Consider the following 17,353-nt stretch of genomic DNA (forward strand, 5'->3'; position numbering starts at 1 on the left):
CGCTTTCAGAAAACTTGCGAGGCCAGAATATGGCTTGAATGGCTACCATTTCGGCTACTAATTAATTTACGTTAAATTTTCAGAGTTCTCGTCGGATGCCTTGTAGGTGGCCATTTTTACCAAAAATCAATAGCTACTTTTTAAAGTTGAGCGATTTCATGTCAAGTGATCCAAATATTTTAAAAGTAGTTTAAAATTTTACTGAAAACTGCCTTATCATAGCCTCATAATAAAAAAAATAATACGATTAACAACAAAAGACAAAAAACAACTTATCACCTGGGCCAGATAATATAAACTCCCAACTACTCAAAGCTTCTCTGATAGGCGCCCGAGTCTTACTGCCGTTGCTAAAAGCCATCTGAACCTCAGGAGAGACACCATCTCAGTTAAAAGAAGAAATTATTACTGTTCTCCCGAAAATGGGCAGTCTATCAAAATGCAAAAACTGGAAAGGCACAACGCTATTAAGTATGGTTAATAAAATCATTGCTCATATAACACGGTGCTACAGTGAATCAGAACTTTTGAAGTGACATGATGAGAACGGTAGATCTAGCCGAGAACGACGCGGAAGCGTATTCAAAAAAATTTTAACACCCTAAAATTTTTTTATTTATCGCTAAAAAATTTTGGTTGTTTTCCGACACTTAAAAATTCGTAGCTCGTCTGCATTTTATCCGATTTCCAATCTTGAAACAGTTTTGTTGAGGTAAATGTTAGTTCTCTTGATGTACCTATGTCTTCCATTTTTCACGCTAAGCAAAAATAACCACTGATTTTTCAACACGAAACTTAAATTGTAGTCAATTTTTCCAATTTTTGCGAGTTTAACGATATGTTGTCGGTAATATTAAAATGAAAGGTTTATTTATTATTAGAAAGTCTTATAGCTGTGTCTAAATCAAATGTAAAAAGCATTTAATTTCAAAAATCGATCGAAATGTGTCAAAGTAACGGATTTTTTTTTGTAAAACACAAAAATCAGTAAACAGAAAGTTTTGTTCACTACTTTCATATTTGCAAATGTAATGCAGTTCTCCGTTATTATTCGCGAAATACGTAAATATACTTAATTATACAAGTATATTTACTCATACCTGTGTCCATTCCGAATCTAGCAAGCATTATTTCATCAAAATTGATAACAAATACTCCAAGTAAAGAACGTTTTAGTAGAAATAAAATAAAAACAGAACATTCTCGAGTTGAACAGAGACCGTAGAAGATTATTATAACGTCAAAAAAAAAATTAATGCAAAAAATAACGCAATTTGCTGACTTACTTTTGCAATTTTCTGACTTACCCGGACATAGTATTAGCTAACTAAACCTCACCTAAAATGTTATCGAAATCAAACCAACCGTACACACTGAGAGACAATCGAACCCATTGTGCTGCTTTCCTGCATTGCAAAAGGAAGTCATTTTGATTAGTTTGCAATGCAAACCTATCCAAACTCGAAGTAACCTTGAATATCCTAATCTCACTTCACTAAATAGAACCGATTGCATTGTACTTCTATGTGTACTCGATTCAAAACATCTACAAATAAACGTAACGTATCTTTATCTACATTAAAACACAAAATAACATAACCTTACAGGAAATTCATAACTAAAATCAATCTAACCAAACTTCATTAATCTGAACGAATCTAACGCAACCTGAGCTGAGTTTTTTCCATGTAATATAAGAGTGGCCAATTTGAACATAAAATGCTGCTAAAAAATTAAATATATATTATTTTAATTATTTTTTTTATTAAAAGTTACTTTTTTAATTCAAAAATTAAAATTACAATCTCAAAAATGTTTACTTGATATTCTACGTTTGTAAAAAGTATCATTTGTTTCACGTACAAGTGACCAGCAGTAATTTGGCAACATTTTAATTTGGCTTTTTCCTTCGAAAGGATTTTCCATTGCCAATACCTATTGGTGAAATCTTTCTCCCAGTCTTGAGCATTCAAGAATGATGATTTTGCACACTCATTAAGTTGTAACAGGTGGCGCTAAAGTAATCCTCCTATCAGAAAATGCTATAAATTTTGCGATTGACTCTTAATGTCAGTTCCGTTTTGACATTTGTGTAGTGTAATACACATGTGAAATACACGTTAATAAACAACGTTACGCTACACTGCTCCAGAACGCGGAATATTACTGACTATTTATTTTACCAATAATCGGTCGGTGACTTTGGCACAACGTGAATTTCGTCGCAGATTTCCTCGCCATCCAACGCCTACTGGTGAAAAACTGCGACGTTTAGCCGCTCGCCTCGAACAACACGAGATGCTGCCAGGCGTGCCAGACCCCGGAGTAGCCGTTCTGTAGAGAGTATTGCTTCTGTAGCCGAGGATGTCATGGAAGCGCCGTCGACATCGACCTGACGACGTGCCACGCAAATGGGTATCAGTCGACGGTCTTTACAGCGAATTTTGGTACAAGATTTGAAGATGTTTCCGTACAAAGTCCAGACGGTGCATCAGCTGTTAGCTGCTGACCGCCAATCGCGTCTAACATACGCTCAAGCCATCCTTAATCACCACCAAGAGGAACATGATTTTTCATCAAAAATAATCATGAGTGATGAGGCCCACGAAGAGCCATTACACCCGCTCAAAGTCACTGTATGGTGTGCTGTTTTCGCTGGAGGAGTCATCGGAGCTTTTTTCTTCGAAGACGTCGCGGGCCAAACGGTTACTGTGAATGGTGAGCGCTACAGAGCAATGATCAACGAGTTCTTTTTGCCGCAACTTGATGAATTGGGATTGGAAAACATGTGGTTCCAACAGGACGGTGCAACGGCACACACTGCACGTGCCACAACCGATATGCTGAAGGATGCATTTCCCGGGCGCCTAATCTCCCGTTTTGGCGGTTTGCACTGGCCAGCAAGATCGCCTAATTTGACCGCTCCAGACTTCTTTTTGTGGGGCTTTTTGAAGTCGCGGGTTTATGCCAACAAGCCTCAGACTCTTGCAGCTCGTAAAGACAATATCCGCCAAGAATGTGAGAACCTATCGCCGGAAGTTTTGGCCAAAGTGTTGGAAAATGCCATAAAAAGGGCTCAAATGGCAATCAACTGTGGCGACGGCCATGTACATGACATCATATTCTCGACTGGATGTAAAAAAAATTAAAAGACCAAATAAAAATAATCCACAAGAAGAATCAAAATTTTTCATTTTTTTTTTAAATTACAGCCAAAAAACATCGCAAGGTTACTTTTGCGCCACCTTGTATATGCTTACCAGCAAATTGCAAACAGTTCTGCTGTGTCATGCAAGCTTCGGTTGGTCAGTTAAGCTTGGGTTATAATGAGTTTTGATGTGTTAGATGTATTCATAGTTATGTATGTAAACTTATTGCTGTCTTTCAAAGTTAGCCACAATGAGCAGTAAAGCACTGTCGGTCATGCGGTATTCTCTCGCAGTCTCGGTTGAAAATATGTAATATTTGTGGTGCCCGTTGTAGAATAGTGGCCAAAAAATTGCATCACATTGAAAAAACCGTTGAAAAATTGCACAAATCAGAGCTTGTTATTGAAAATTTCTTTTGAACGTCAATCGTTCAATCTTAGAAATATATACATTTATAACGCACAAGCACTCTCGTTCCCAAGACCATATTGAAATAACAAATCGGTTGAAAATTGGGTTAGTTATGTATTTTTACTTCATCAAAAACACCAAAAATTGATTTTTAAACAATAAATAAAAAATTAGAGGGTGTTTTGAATTTTTTTTGTGTTGTACTGGTCTTGACCTAAAACGTGCACTATATCATTCGCAGAGTTCTTTCGATTTTTTTTATTTTGCAGCACCGTGTAATTTAAAAAGGCTTTCCAATTCGCTGATGCAATAGCTACGCAATGAATAAGCTGCCTTTTGCTCAAGCCGCTCATGTGTCGGCCACATTAACATCGCAAGAGTGATTGTGGAGCAATCATTCATCTCTACCTCTGCTATATCAATTTTAAAATTATCCACATCATAAAAGAAGTATACTCGGGTATTAACTGCCTTGTGAGACACGAAAGCGCTCTGAGTGTCAATATTGAAGTCAAAACGGATGTCAGACAGGGATGTGTGCGTTCGCCACTGTTATTCAATTTGGTCCTGCACCAAGTAATGCGACGAGCTTGTGCAGAAAATAGATGTCTCAGGTTTGAACGGTCATCTTGAAGACCTAGACTGTGCCAACGATATTTGTTTGATGTCGCACAAGCACTCCCATATATCAGCGAAGATACATTCGTTTAGTGACTTTGCACCACAGGCAGAGCTGATGCACAACATCGCCAACACAAAGCTCGTATGCACGAACATGACTGAAACGAAAGCTATCCATATTGCTGGCACTCTCTTAAATAAAGTGGACGAGTTCTGTTCTCTTGGCAGCATTATTACAAAAAATGGCTGGTCAACACCAGACATACACAATCGCATAGCAAAAGGACGAGCTGTCCTTGGAATACTGGATAAATGCAAAAATCAACGCACATATCCAGAAGTACGAAGTAAAGGACTTACGGTGCCAAAGTGAAGTCAATAGTACTACTGACCTGACTGCATGTGTCCCGCAAGCGCTGCACTCCTTCTTCAGTTGTTGTATACGCAAGGGCATGCGAATATTCTGGCACAACTGCGTAACCCACGTTAATCTTTGGCCTGCAACTAAACAAAAACATATCCCCCTTGATGTATGGCGCCGCAAATGGAATTGTAGTGATCTTACGTTGTGTAAATACCAGTAGGATATTACTAGAACTACTTTACATCGAAATCCCCAAAGAAGCCGCAGGCGCGGAAAACCAGCCGACACTTAGAGATGAATAATTGATGCAGAAACACAGAAAGCAGGCCATTCCTTGAGACAAATTAAATTTCTTGCTTTAAATATATCAAATTATAATCTATTTGTTGAGGTCCTATATACCACCTAGGAACCACGGAACCCTATATGTATAATACTGTGGGCAAAAATTAAGGTGAATTTGGTTGTAAAATGAAAATCTTTATTTAATCTTCTCTTGAGTTTTGGGTATAGTCAGAAGTCACACGGAGCCAAATCAGGCGAATACGGTGGTTGCGGAACGATATGCGTGAATTTTTGGCGAAATGGTCACGAAGAACGAGTGCAGTGTGAGACGGTGCATTATCGTGATGCAAAAACCAAGAGTTGTTGGCCCATAATTCTGGTGTTTTTAGACGAATTGCTTCACGTAAACGACGCATAACGCTCCAATAATATCCCTTATAAACAGTTTGGCCAGGTGGAAGGAATTCATAGTGCACCACACCACGAAAATCGAAAAAAACTGTCATCATGACCTTTATTTTTGAACGACTTCGCCGTGCTCTTTTCGGTCTGGCCTCGCCTTTAGCACGACATTTGCTTGATTGGTCGGTTGTTTCAGGGTCGTAAGCATAAATCCAAGTCTCATCTCCCGTAATGATGCATTTGAGCTTGTCCTGATAGTCTGAAAGCATTGTTTCACACACATCAACGCGACGACTTTTTTCCAAGAAATTGAGAGTTTTCGGTACCAAACGAGATTTGACTTTTCGTAGGCCCAAATGGTCTTTCAAAATGTTTTTCACAGATCCTTCTGATATTTCGATCATATCAGTAAGGTCTTTAACAGTCAACCGACGATTTTTGAGCACTAACTCCTTCACTTTATTGACTTCGATGGTCGTCCGGAGCGCTCTAAGTCATCAACACGTTCTCGACCCTCTTTGAAGGGGTCAAATCACCAAATGCCTTCTGCAACATACTAAACGTTTCCGCAACCGAAATTTCATTCCGCAAACAAAATTTGATGGCACTTCTCTGCTCAATCAAATCACACATTGTAAAAATCGAAAAATGCACTCTTGGTCGTTTGGTAAACACAAGCGTAAATATAAGCCCAGATGTTATTAACAGTGCTGCCAACTCATGAAAAAAATAACTAGAGCGAAATTTTAATCCCGCGAAGTTTGACAAATAAATTCACCTTACTTTTTGCCCACATTGTATAGTATATGTAACTTATGGGCTGAAAACTCCCGGACCTAATACATTGATGACGATAGCTTTATTTCACTCACCCCTTTTCGATTAATACTAACCTTAAAAAGATAGCAGCTAAAATTTCATGATATTCTCTTCATTAACTCGTGAGTTATTGTGCTAAGACTGACGCTAAATAATTTTGTTTAATTTTGCACTGCTTCTTGATGGGGAAAAACACCGTTCAAGCAAAGCAATGGCTTGAAAAGTGTTATGAGGACTCCGCTCCATCCGCAAACTATAGTTTGCTGGCTTCAAACCTAGTCGTAAAGACACCGATGAGGCACAACGCAGTAGACGTCTTGACGTCCAAATAAGATGGTAACACCAGAAAACATCAAACGAATCCACAAAATCATTTTGAATGATCGAAATGGGAAGTTGCGTGAGTTAGCTGTTACCAGAAGATATTTATATTATATTTAAAAATCATTTGATCGCGTTTGCTCACTGTTGACCAAAAACAAGAACGTGTTGATGAATTTGAGCACTGTTTGGATATGTTTGAACGCAATAAACCGGAATTTCTGCCTTGATATGGGACAAGTGATGAAACATGGAGCCATCACTTCACTCCGGAAACGAAGCGATCACCATCCGAATCCGACAGCAGCTGGTGAACCTTGCAAAGCGCCCGAAAGATCAGCAATCGGCGGCAAAGGTTATGGCCTCGGTATTTTGGAACTCCGTGCTGAAATATTTATCGACTATCTTTGGAAGGGAAACACCATCAACAGGATATATTGTGTAATAGCCAAAGTGCAAAGAAATATCCGCATATGGCAAAGAAAAAAATTTTGTTTCATCAAGATAACGCAACGTGTCACAGGTCAAATGAAATCAATGCCATGAATTGAATTTCGAAGTACTCCCACATATTCGCCAAATTTGGCTCCCAGCGACTACTGGCTTTTTGCAGACTTAAAAAAATGCTCGTCCGTAAGAAATTTCGCTCGAATGAAGAGGTTATCGCTGAAACTGAGGCAAAGGAGAAATCATTCTACAAAAGCTGTATTGAAATGTTGAATGATGGCGTTGTTCTTGATGGAAATTACGTTGATTCATAAAGCTAATTGTGGGCAAAAAAAACGTATTTTCTTTGTTATGCCTGGAACTTTTCAGCCCATGTGTTATTCATTAAAAAGAAAAATGAAAAAAATTTTTAAAAACATTTAACAAGTTTGAGATTTATTCAGTATAGGCAATTTAGCTGTAAAGTTTCTTAAAGTTAAATATTTTCCGTTCTTATTAAGATTTTATAATTTTTTTAAGATGTTAGAATTTCTTTTGTTCTATTTAAGATTTCATAATTGTTTTTTGTTTTATTTTTTTAATTTTTCTCGATCAAATACGGTTTTTGAAAAAAATTTGTTTTTAATAAATTTTGCACAACCTTTTTATCTTTTTCATTAATAGTTGGAACTATGTTCCATAATCCCTGAAAATTTCAAAGTTGAAGTCGCTTAACTTTTCGAGTTATATTCAATTAAGCATAGCGAACCAGTGCAAATTTTCGTGCAACTGCTTACGAATGGGCCATCCTCCACGTCGCATTTACCACTTCAGAATTTTGAAAACCACTTTTGCGCGGTCCTTACACTCACAGTATCCTCTTCGTGAGATGTGTTTATTTCTGCAGCAGCAGTTGTTGCTTTCTTACCTATTTTATAAGAAAAATACAAAATATGCCTCTTATACGCGTTCGAAGATTCCATTTTACTTTTTAACAACACCTGCTTCTATCCGCGATTAAAATCACTGGTTGAATGCACAATATATCAAAGAAAATATAAATAGTTCTGTTATATTCCGCGAATAACTTTTTGTATGCAAAAATCGTACAAAAGTGAAATTATGCGTAAAATACTCACGAACTTATGGGCTGACCTGATACTTGAATCACTTGGCATAAAATCGCTTAGCTCTATTGAGTTTTATAAATATCAAGACTTTCTGCAGTAATAATTATTGTCTGAATCCATTTATCAGCCATTGTGAAAAATTTGAAATCACGATGTATTTGGGCATTTGTGATGTAATACGGTGCGTGGGGAATCCTTCTTAGGGGTTTTGACTTTGAAGCATTTCGATGTTAGACTTAGCTGCAGTGCCCCAGAATTGTATGCCATAGGTCCATATTGGCTTTAACATAGCTGAGTAGAGTAAAAGCTTGTTTTTGAGAGAAACGTGAGAAATTCGATGAAGTACCCATGCTGAAAACATGAGTTTTCTATATAAGTTTGCTGCCGAGGAGCATACCAAGATATTTCGTAACATAAATTTGGGGTACGATTTCATTATTGAGTTTCACAGGAAGGCTAGTTTTTCGATTCAGGATAAGTTACTTAAGCTAATTTGTCTCATTGGAATTTATTCTTCAAACTTTTAACCACTGAGTGAAAATATATAGTAATTTTTGGAGTTTAAGTGAAGCCTTCCTGGGGTTAGGGACACTTCCGAGAACAGCGGTGTCATCTGCAAAAGTTCCAACGTTAGTTTCTTCAATGTCTGCTAAAACGTGAATGTAGAGCAAGTATAGGTTTGGGCCCATTATACTGCCATGGGGTATACCTATGAAATGAGACTTTCAGCTATTAGTCCATAGATGTCGCTAGGAGTACTTTTAAACCTTCCCAAATGTCTTGTTTTTTGCGTCTGTCATTTGTCAACAATATTCAGTTCATTGTTTGTTACGTTTCATACAACAATGCATTTTTGTCGCTCTTAAAAATGTCGAATTTCGTGCCTTCAAACTACGATTTGCGGACATCGTTGATTTTCTGCTATCAATTGAAGAAAAACGCTTCTCAAGCTCATCAAATGCTTATTGAAGCTTATGGTGGACATGGTCTAAATAGAGCACAGTGCTTCAGGTGGTTTGAAAAATTCCGAAGTGGTGGTTTTAGCGTGGAGAACAAGGACCGTGGTTGGTCACCAAAAAAGTTTGAGGACGCCAATTTGCAAGCGTTGTTGGCTGAAGGTGATGGTCCAACGCAAGAAATGATGGCAGAGCAGTTGGGAGTGACCCAAAAAACTATTTCCAAACGTTTGAAAGACATGGGCATGATTTTAAAGGTCGGAAGATGGGTGCCGCATGAACTGACAATGTGACAATGCACCGCCACATCGAACAAGAGCGACCCGGGAATTGGTGGAGACGTACGATTGGGAACCGCTGGTGCATGCGGCTTACTCACCAGACTTGGCGCCTTCCGATTATCATTTGTTTGCATCGATGGGCCACGCACTTTCCGAACTCGATGATTGGTTTGCGGCCAAAAACGGCCAATTTTTTTGGCACGGCATCCACAAATGTGTCGCTAGCGATGGCTATTATATTAGAGACTAAATTTGTAACCATTGTTTGTAAATAAACGTTTGAAATTGAAAAAGTCTCATTTCATAGGTATATACCTGGTACATTAGCTAAAATTTCACAGGGCGTGTTCCTCGCTCTTACATTTAGTTTTTGCTTTGGCAGAACATATACAACAACAAATGGAGCTGATTTTGCTTATATAGGGTTTTTTAATAAGAGGTGTTATTTTGGTATTCAAAGAAAAATCATATTTTTTAATATCAATGATCGGATATTTATTTCATTATAAAGAGGAAGGTATGCCGTTAATAGTGGAGAATAACATCAGGCAAATGACCACCACGCCCACGCTTACAGGACAATATCCTTTTCATGAAATTTTCCATAACCGAATTGCAAAGTGGCTGCTCTATGTCCTCGATAGCCTCACGAATTCCATCTTTGAGGTCTTGAATCGGCCCTGGGCTGTTGGCGTAGACCTTCTCTTTCGCGTGGCCCCAAAGAAAAAAGTCACAAGGTGTTGGTTGGTTGGTTAGAGTGGTGATTCATCCAGAATCCAACTAGCGCTTCCGCACCATTTTGTTGCCACATCCTCGTTACCAAATTGTTTAACAGTTATTTACAGCAGGACTATATCCAGTCTGTGCGGTTTAGGAACCTTATTAGGTTGTTGATGTCTAAGCCAGACAGCTGCTCGAGACTCTCGGACAGCGGTTTGCCCAGGCTTAACATTCTGTCCTTCCATAGGGCAGGGCATTCACAGAGGAAATGGAAGATTGTTTCTTTTTTCTCCGGTTGTTTACAACTATGACAGTATGTGTTGTGAGGGATGCCCATTTTGGCGGCTTGTTCTCCGATAGACCAGAAGCCAGTTATGACTGCCGTAAGTCTACAGGTGTCCCGTCGTTTCATGTTTATTAATGTCAACGATTGCTTGAGGTTGTCCATAACGTTCTGCTAATTTTGCATTTCGTCTGGTCTCTCCATCTACAATCTGCAATTCGAAGGTCACAAGGTGTTAAATCACAAAACCTCTGTGGCCAATTGTGATCAACTGTTCGAGAGATAACACGGTTTGGAAACTTTTCACGTAAAAGTTGCTTGTGTGGCACGTAGCGCCATCTTGTTTCCAGGAATATAAAATCGTTATTTATCTCTCGATAGCGCAATCAATTCACCTGTAACACCTGTTATTGGAAAACTCTTTATTTGAGGCTTGGTGCCAGCAGATGGCTATCAGAGCTGTAAAGAGAGACATCGGGCTTAATATTTCTTAGTAGTTCACAATTTACAGCCAAAGCGTGCTTCAGAACCGCTACAAGGATTGTTGCGATGCTGCTAAGAAAATTAAAGTAAATATTTCACACTTCCAGAAGTTTTAGACCCTCCCTAAATTATTTTTAAATAAACTCAAATAATTATAAGTAATTCGACCAATGGATAAAAATTCATTTTAAACATTTTTTGAATTTTTTTGGAAGAAATTATCAAATCGTGGCAAGAGATAAATGAGGACTCCATAATTGTTATTATTATTGTTTATTGCTTTCCTTGTGTATTTCTTCACCTAATTGCTTACCCTTTCACTACCTTATGCATTTCAGAACATGTGGCGCTGCAGTGTTTGCCGACGAAAGATGGCCTCTCGTGTGTGCATTCCTCAAGACTCGACCGACTCCTCGTTGGACGTGCCCGTGCTGGAAGCCTTGCAACGGCGTCACTCCGACGCTAAACTAGGCTCAACACAGACACTCGCGCCGGCAAATGGCGCCGCCTTGGCACCACCACGCAGTCCCGAAGTGCGTCGGCATTCCGACGTCTCACCCGCCTCTCTTAAAGAACTTGAAAAGGTAAGCGCTGTTCCAACAACTGAGTGTGTGTCTGCTGCTGTTGTGCTTGCGCGTTTATTATGTTGTTGTTGCTATAGTTTAATTTTGCGCTACCTTAGTTCAATGTTTTATTGTTCGTATAAGTTTGTGTTTATGTTTGTGTTTGTGTTTGGGCGCGTGTGTAAAGGAGTGGGCGTGTAGTGCGTGCAAGACGTGCCAACCTACTCACTTTCCGTACCTTCCGTACTCTTTGTACTTTTCGTACCAACTATTGTAAATACGTACACATCCATATAAATGCAATCACGCAATTTGACGCGCCGCCCTATGTAATGCGCGACCGCTACACACCACACTCGTGATACCCACACCCACCCACACTCAATCCACAACTTGAATGTGTAAAACGCAGTTGAAGGGCAATAAAACACCGGGCGGTGATTTGGACTTTCGTAAGGGTGGACGCAGCATGGCGCCTAGTCGTTCATCGAGCCCGCCACGGCAATCGGATTTGGAGCAGCAACCGCCATTTGGCGCGCCTCTGTCACGCATTGCATCGCGTCGAGGTTCGAGGGTGGCGCGGCAGCATAGCTATGATGATGACATGAATAGCGCGATTATGGCAGCGGCGGCGACGGCGGCGATGGCTGGCGCAGGCGGAGCTTTAGGCGCGCCTGGTGGATTAGGCATGGCAGGCGGTGATGCTGGACTTGGCATACCGGCAATACCCAGAAGGTTAGTTTTCAAGGGAATCATCATATTTATTTTTGGCACGCCTTTAGTTTTATGCCCCGCCTATTTGCACTTCAGGAAATCGGCATACGATGTTTTCGCACCAAATTTGCTACAGAATGTGGCGCCATCAGCAACTCAGCACCAACGCTCGCCCGGCGATGGCATGTCACCACAAATTGCGCTACCCGGTTCGCGGCGACCCTCGTTCCGCGTGCCGCATCCTTCCGAGGATCTGCAGAACGATGAGTCCCCAAGTCCGGATAAGGGCAGCCCAGTGCTAACGGTGGACGATGATAGGCGCCTACGGCGACGTGGATCACAACTGTAAGTTAAAAAAAAAATTTAAATTAAAAGACGATAATTTTCCCTCTATACTACTCTCACTTAATCTGCGTTTCTCTAAATAATCGCCAATCTGTAATTATTGTTATTTGTATAATATTTTCAGCCAAATATTTATCAATTGCTCTCTTTACAGTCCCGATTTGGCGGCATTGCAACAGCGCGGTGCTATACCAACCAACTTACCCGTCAACATACCACCTCCACTCGCCGCCTTTACTGGTCCCAATTTAGAAGACTTAGAAGCTCCAAGGCGCCAAACATCCATGGATGGGGAAGCTATTAAAATTGTTATACACGATGTGGACTCGGGTCCAATTTGCCCATCGAAGCGAAGAATTGTGCTGCGCAAAGATCCAACAGACAAGGCGCATCGCAGTGAGTAGCAAATATAGAATAGTTGAATGTCGGAAAGAAATGTGAATTGCCAACACTAAAGGTCAAGTGAAAAACCCGATACTGAAGGCTTTGACGAGCATGGTTAGAATGTGCATTATGCTTCTCTAATATCTCTAATAGAAATTCTCCTTCATATTCACAAAAAACTGAGATAGTTGATTTTCACAAGCATCTTTTGAGGCAAACCTTTTAGCAGCAAAGCCGTTGACTGTCGTTAGAAACAGCTGGTAATCACAGGTCGTAGTACAAGACTTCTAGCATAAGCTGAATACATAAGTGTCTCCCAGTCCAGTTGTTAAAATCACTTAACCGAAGGAAAAACTGGACCGTACTAAATGCAAAGCAAAACATTTTTAAACATCAATCGTGACCACCGTTAGTGCTATCACCATTCACAGTCTGCTTTTGAATTGGTTTTATTTTGTTGCGATTCCCCGTTGAAAATTCAGTCAATGAGATTTCTTTTGTGTGGCACCCACACAACGAGCTTCTTTTTACGTCCACTCCTACTCAAGTTATTCCATTTCGGTTTACAATATTTTGCTCCTGGGTTGCTTAGGTCGCACTCTACCATTTCTATTATTTGATTGACCTCTTCAACCACAAAATTGTTAGAATGGAATTGAACAGCGGGAAGTACGAGTACAAATTCGTAAAATCATTCATAGGAAAAATAATGAATATTAGTATTTTTTTCAGATCTTTTGTGAATAATAACATTTTCTAAAGGTTTTGGGATCGAAGTACAACACAAGGTGTGTTCAAAAAGTATCGCGAATTTTGTGTTTTTTTTTTAAATTATTTATTTATTCATTCATATCTATTTTCTCCCCTTCAAAGTAATCCCCATGCGATATTATGCCCTTGTGCCAACGTTGTTTCCAACCTTCGAAGCACTTAAAAAAATCATTTTTTTTATCTAGTTCAGCTTCTCCTTCGATGCCGTATTTATCTCGTCAATCGTAGCGTAGCGTCGTCCTTTCATGGGCCTCTTCAGTTTCGGGAACAAGAAAAAGTCACAGGGGGCCAGATCTGGAGAATACGGTGGCTGTGGCATCATTAGTGTGTTGTTTTTAGCCAAAAAGTCACGCACAAGTAACGATGTGTGAGCAGGGGCGTTATCGTGATGCAAGAGGCAATTTTTGTTCTTCCACAAATCCGGCCATTTCTGGCGGGTTGCTTCACGCAAATTGCGCATAACTTGCAAATAATATTCCTTATTGACCGTTTTACCCTGTGGCAAGAACTCATGATGCACAACGCCCCTGCAGTCGAACAAAACGGTAAGCAAAACTTTTACATTCGACCGAATTTGGCGCGCTTTTTTCGGCTTGGTTCGTGCGGCAGCTTCCATTGAGATGATTGAGCTTTGGTTTCCACATCATAACCATAAACTCACGATTCGTCACCAGTTATGACTCTCTGGAGCAAGTTTGAGTCGTCGCGGACAGAGTCCAACATCTTATTAGCAATGTTCATGCGATGCTGCTTTTGGTCGAAATTGAGCAGTTTTGATACGAATTTTGCGGCTACCTATCTCGTGCCCAAATCATTGAAAAAAATCGAATGACACGAGCAAATCGATGTGTCTGAGTCCACAGCAACTTCTCTAACGGTGATTCGACGATTGGCCAATACCAGATCTCTTCACTTCATCAATTTTTTCGTCTGTTGTTGAAGAGCTCAGGCGTCCGGCGTCCGGCATGCTTTTCGTCGTTCACATATTCTCGGCCTTCTGAGAACATTTTGTACCACCGATAAACGTTGCTTTGGTCCAAAGTAGGTGCTTTGGTCTCCGTATGACACAGTCAACATTCGGAATGCATCCGCGCACTTAATTTCGTTTCTCACACAAAATTGGATACAGGTTATTTGGTCCATCTTTTTGAATGGGTAAAAATCGCAGACGAGCCGAAACCCGTGCAAGCAAAGCAGCTGTCGACAATTAACTGAACATTCAAAATGGCCGAACTCGTCGGCATGAGTGAGAGACATGAGTACCAACATATCGCCACAAAATAATCGAAATTCGAATATAGGTAACCTGCGAAAATTCAAAATTCGCGATACTTTTTGAACACACCTCGTATTTTGTAGTTCATAGATTTGTATTGTAAATAATATACTGCTGATTAGGCGTATTAAAATTTTAAATTTTTTAGTGGTGTAAAAAAAAATTCTTACACAGCCCGACAATTTTACAGAAATTTTCTTTCATATGAACGACATCTCCGGCAACAAATTTGCTGAAGGCAATTATAGTGCGACCCTCCGTAGGTTCTTAAAGAAGAGTCGAAAATTTTAAAATCTTGTTAAGAAGTGCGAATTGTTCATGAAAATAAATCTACTCGAATTGAACACTTGATTTGATTTTTTTTTTGTTTTGCCTAGGCTCGGGGTGAGATATTTATTTATATATATTTTGAAGGTTTACATTTTAACTTGAAAAAATTGCACAATTTTCTAGGCATATTTTGTGAAAATAATTTTCAATAAAAAGCAGAAAATTATCGGTTATCCTTTTTATTTAATTATAATAAAAACAAAGCTTGTGAGCTATTTCGGTTATAGATTCCTATCCAATTACTCAGATATTTGCTAATGCATTCCTATACCTCATCGAATTCCTCAGTAATTTTGCACATAACCGCGGTATTTTTCGCATATAAATGTTAACAAAGCAAATGGTGAAACAAATGCAAAGTCAGCAAACAATTTTTAATAAAAAAAAAATTTGTGTGGCACATGAACTTTTTTTAATTAGAATTTCTGATATGTTAACAACAGATGACAACTAAACAAAAAAGAGAGATAAATACCACCTACTGAAGCGTAAGCATTATTTTTGTGGGTATTAACAGCATAAAATATCATATTATTCATAAATTTGTGTAGAATGCAGTTTAAATTACGTAGAGCCGACTGGCGGAGAAGCGCACCTTTGTAAGTAGAAGATTGTTTAGTATTGAAGGGATAATTTATGGCCATTATTGCTAGCGCTGCTACGCAGCAATAATTTATTATTTTACAAATGTTAAAAAAAAATTTTAAAAATTAAACAAAAATATCCTATGCAACACTTCTTCAAGGATCCCAATTAGTCAAATGTCAATGGGAAAACTAATTCCAAGGAAGCGTCTGAATTGCTGCCGTTCACACCTATAGGCGAGCGATCTACCTCAGAGCGCAAACTCCTTTAATCATTTGAAAGAAGTACCTGGAAGGATGACGTTAAAAATTCATCTTAACAACCTTATACCTATTTTAAAAATTACTTAGCCAGTTCATCTTTATTTAATATGAGCTGCATATACTTAGGTATGATACTTACTTATGCATATACTTGTATTTCAAGTGGAATTACTTTGTTAGTCGAGCCATTTGAATCTTAGTTTCTTGCATTAAGTCGTGCTTTCGATTGACATATGGCCCTCTAATAAACTACGGGATCCGGCACTCGAAGTGTAACCAATTAAAGAGGGCATACATTTTTTTTTTTTAATTACTAATATTCAATTCAAAGTAAAAAATGTGTGCAAATAATACAAAATTAAGAATCCATTGCCCTATATGATCACCTTTTGCCTTGACTGTAGCCTTGAGACGATCCGAAAACGAATCGCAAGCTGCCCGAATATGACTTGCAGGTATTTGGCCTACTCACGGGCAATGGTTTTTTCAATCCCTCGAGGCTGGTGAATCTTTTAGTTCGGACTTTGCTCTCCAAAAGGCTTCAAAGAGAATAATCCACCGGATTCGCGTCTGATGAATTTGAGAGCACATGTGTAGACGTTATGAAGGGCGGAACGTTGCTTTTTAGCCATTCTTGGTTCAGTCGAGCTTTGTAAAATGATGCCGATGCTGAAAAGTCCATGTGCTGCCACCGAAATGTTTATTTGCCCATGGCTTCAAAGCAACCTCCAGAATACTTTCACGATAATATTTCGCATTTACCTTGACGCCAGGGTCGATGAAAATGATTGGAGAGCGTCCATCTGCGGTTACAGTAGCCCAAACAATAGCCTGTGGCGGGTGCTGCCTACTGGTGGCCAATCGATGACTCAAATTCTCGGTCAAATAAATCCTATCGTTCTGGGAGTTTACGAATTGTTCAATTTGAAAATTTTTCTCGTCAGAAAGCACAACGTTCGGAAATTTACCGCTTTCAGCAAAGAGAAGCAACTCCTTCGCTCTCTCAAGTCTGAGTAGTTGCTGATTTGGTGTGGGATCATGCGCCTTTTGGATCTTGTAAGGCTTGACTTTCAGATCATTTTTTAGTATGCGGCACATGCCATGGTCAGATATTTTCAGTTCTTTCGCCATTGATTCGCACTTCGTCGGGCATTTCGCTCAACTTGCTTCTTCACTTTTTGAACCATTTCACGTGACGTTGCAGTCTTCTGATGGCCGCCTCCATGCCGTTTCGCGAAGCTACGAGTATCATTGCAACGAGTAATGGTGTGATTAATAAAATCTTCATTTACTTTAAGGTAGTCAAATACTCGTTGGTCAAATACTCACTTTTTATAGACATTTTTTTAGGAATTTATTTTTTTATATTAGTAAAAAAAAATGCGATCGTTTTGTTTTTATGGTGTGTTATTATTGACATCAAATAGTATACAAGAACATATTTTTTTACATATTTCTTTGTAGTAGTGTG

The 17,353-nt window shown here is 39.2% G+C and overlaps 1 protein-coding gene across 1 annotated transcript in view; it reads left to right on the forward strand.

The window, feature by feature from the left end:
* Window positions 1-17,353, forward strand: part of LOC129242513 (regulating synaptic membrane exocytosis protein 2) — a 250,808-nt gene that overhangs the window by 83,312 nt on the left and 150,143 nt on the right. Inside the window, exons 4-7 of the mRNA XM_054879192.1 lie at window positions 10,990-11,244; window positions 11,672-11,949; window positions 12,025-12,273; window positions 12,428-12,669. Of these exons, the coding sequence (XP_054735167.1) occupies window positions 10,990-11,244; window positions 11,672-11,949; window positions 12,025-12,273; window positions 12,428-12,669 (1,024 nt within the window). The remainder of the gene's footprint in view (window positions 1-10,989; window positions 11,245-11,671; window positions 11,950-12,024; window positions 12,274-12,427; window positions 12,670-17,353) is intronic.

This window comes from Anastrepha obliqua, chromosome 3 (assembly GCF_027943255.1).
Source record: "Anastrepha obliqua isolate idAnaObli1 chromosome 3, idAnaObli1_1.0, whole genome shotgun sequence".
In the NCBI taxonomy this organism is placed as follows: Eukaryota; Metazoa; Arthropoda; class Insecta; order Diptera; family Tephritidae; genus Anastrepha; species Anastrepha obliqua.